The following is a 1,919-nucleotide window of genomic DNA, read 5'->3' on the forward strand; positions in this document are numbered from 1 at the left end:
TGTCCCCCAGGCTGGAGTGCAGTGGCATGCTCATGGCCACTGCAGCCTCGACCTGCTGGGCTCACTTGATCCTTCCACTTCAGCCTTCAAAGTAGCTGGAACCAAAGATGTGCACCACCATGCCCGGCTAATTTTTTTATTTATTGTGGAAACGAGATCTCACCAAGTTGCCCAGGCTGGTCTCAAACCCCTGGACTCGGACAGTCTTCTTGCCTCAAGCCCCCAAAGTGCTGGGATTACAGGTGTGAGCCACCATGCCCAGCAACTTTTAAAATTTAAATGGAGTCTCACAATATGTTATTTTGGGATAATGATGTCCAATGCGCTGGGAGTATTAATCCACAAAGTCAATATGAAAAGTGTTTATCTAAGTCTAAAAGATGCTAAGAAATCTTTTTTTTTTTTTTAAGAAATCTTTTAAGTTAGCCAGGCGTGGTGGCTCATGCCTGTAATCCTAGCACTTTGGAAGGCTGAAACGAGAAGATTGCCTGAGCCCAGGGGTTTGAGGCCTGCCTGGGCAACTTGGCAAGATCCAGTCACTATAACGAATCAAACAAAAAGTTAGCCAGATGTGGTGGTGCACACCTGTGGTTCCAGCTACTTAAAAGGCTGAGGTGGAAGGATTGCCTGAGTCCAAAAGGTCAAGGCTGTGGTGGCTGTGAGTAGTGTGCCACTGCACTCCAGTCTGGTTTACAGAGTGAGATTGACTTAAAAAAAAGAGAGAGAAATAAATCTTGTAAATGTTTAAATGCTTACCCTTCTTTAACTTGGCTCTTGGTTAATAAAGATGCGATGTTATTTGCTGCTCTATTCACAGCCAGTGGATTATTATCACCAGCAATATGATAACAGTCAGACCATTCTGTAGCCCCCTAAAAGGTAAGAATATATATTAAGACACAAGTAGCAAACTGCAAAAAAAATGATGTTATTTCAATCAATTGTCAATAAGCAAGACAAACTAGGGTTTTTCTTAAGTGGTCAAATATTGCACGTTGTCAACTGTGCTATTCCCCTTGATGAAAATGCCCTCCTGCTCTTTCTCTACTTGCTTAACTCCTTATCTTTCAAGATGACCTCGGATGTCATGCCCAGAGCCATGTCTCATCTGCCCTTCCAAAGTACTTTGTATTTGTACATACTCTGCCACTACACTTGTTCCATTTTTAATTATTTCCCTATGTGTTTCCCAACTAATCTAGGAACTCCTTGAGGACAGTTCTAGCATTTTACTCAATCTCACACCCGGCAGTGTCTGGCACACTAAATAAACCCTAAATAAATGTGATTTGATAAAATTAACCAAATTAAACTGACCAAACCTATTCCCTTTTGTGGTTGTGGGAGTTGACATAATCTGATACATTAGAACGTTGAGAATTTCAAATAAATGCTATTTCCTTTGTATGATATTCTTTTGAAATCTTAACTACCATATCCCTGAAAGGATTTTGTAATTTTAAACATGTCAAGAAAACATAAATACCAAACTGTCACATATCATTTATGAAATGTGACCCCTAGGCCTGAACAATTTTCTGTGCAGATAACAGAAGGTTTCTGACCATGAAAGCAGGGGAAAATTCTGCTTCTGCTTAAGGATGAAAAAAAGTACTTCTTCCTTTTTTTTTTTCTTGAGTTGGAGTCTCACTCTGTCGCCCAGACTGGAGTGCTATGGCAGCTCCCGGCCACCGCAGCCTTGACCTGCTGGGCTCCGGCGATCCTTCCTCCTCAGCCTTCCGAGTGGCTGAACTACAGGCGCGCACTACCACACCTGGCTGACTTTTTGATTTATTGAAGAGATGAGGTCTCGTCAAGTTGCCCAGGCGGGTTGCGAACCCGCGGGCTCAGACAATCCACTCATCTCGGCCTCCCAAAGTGCCGGGATTATAGGCTGAGCCACCGAGCCCAGCCTACTT

At 43.0% G+C, this 1,919-nt stretch overlaps 1 protein-coding gene across 2 annotated transcripts in view; it reads right to left on the minus strand.

Moving 5' to 3' along the window:
• THUMPD3 (THUMP domain containing 3) overlaps positions 1 to 1,919 on the minus strand; it is a 41,654-nt gene that overhangs the window by 9,342 nt on the left and 30,393 nt on the right. For both annotated transcript variants that reach the window (XM_008069650.1, XM_021718391.1), the window contains one exon: positions 757 to 872. In XM_008069650.1, coding sequence (XP_008067841.1) covers positions 757 to 872 — 116 coding nt within the window. The remainder of the gene's footprint in view (positions 1 to 756; positions 873 to 1,919) is intronic.

Source organism: Carlito syrichta, unplaced genomic scaffold (assembly GCF_000164805.1).
Source record: "Carlito syrichta isolate Samal-C Ts95f unplaced genomic scaffold, Tarsius_syrichta-2.0.1 Scaffold312152, whole genome shotgun sequence".
Taxonomy (NCBI): Eukaryota; Metazoa; Chordata; class Mammalia; order Primates; family Tarsiidae; genus Carlito; species Carlito syrichta.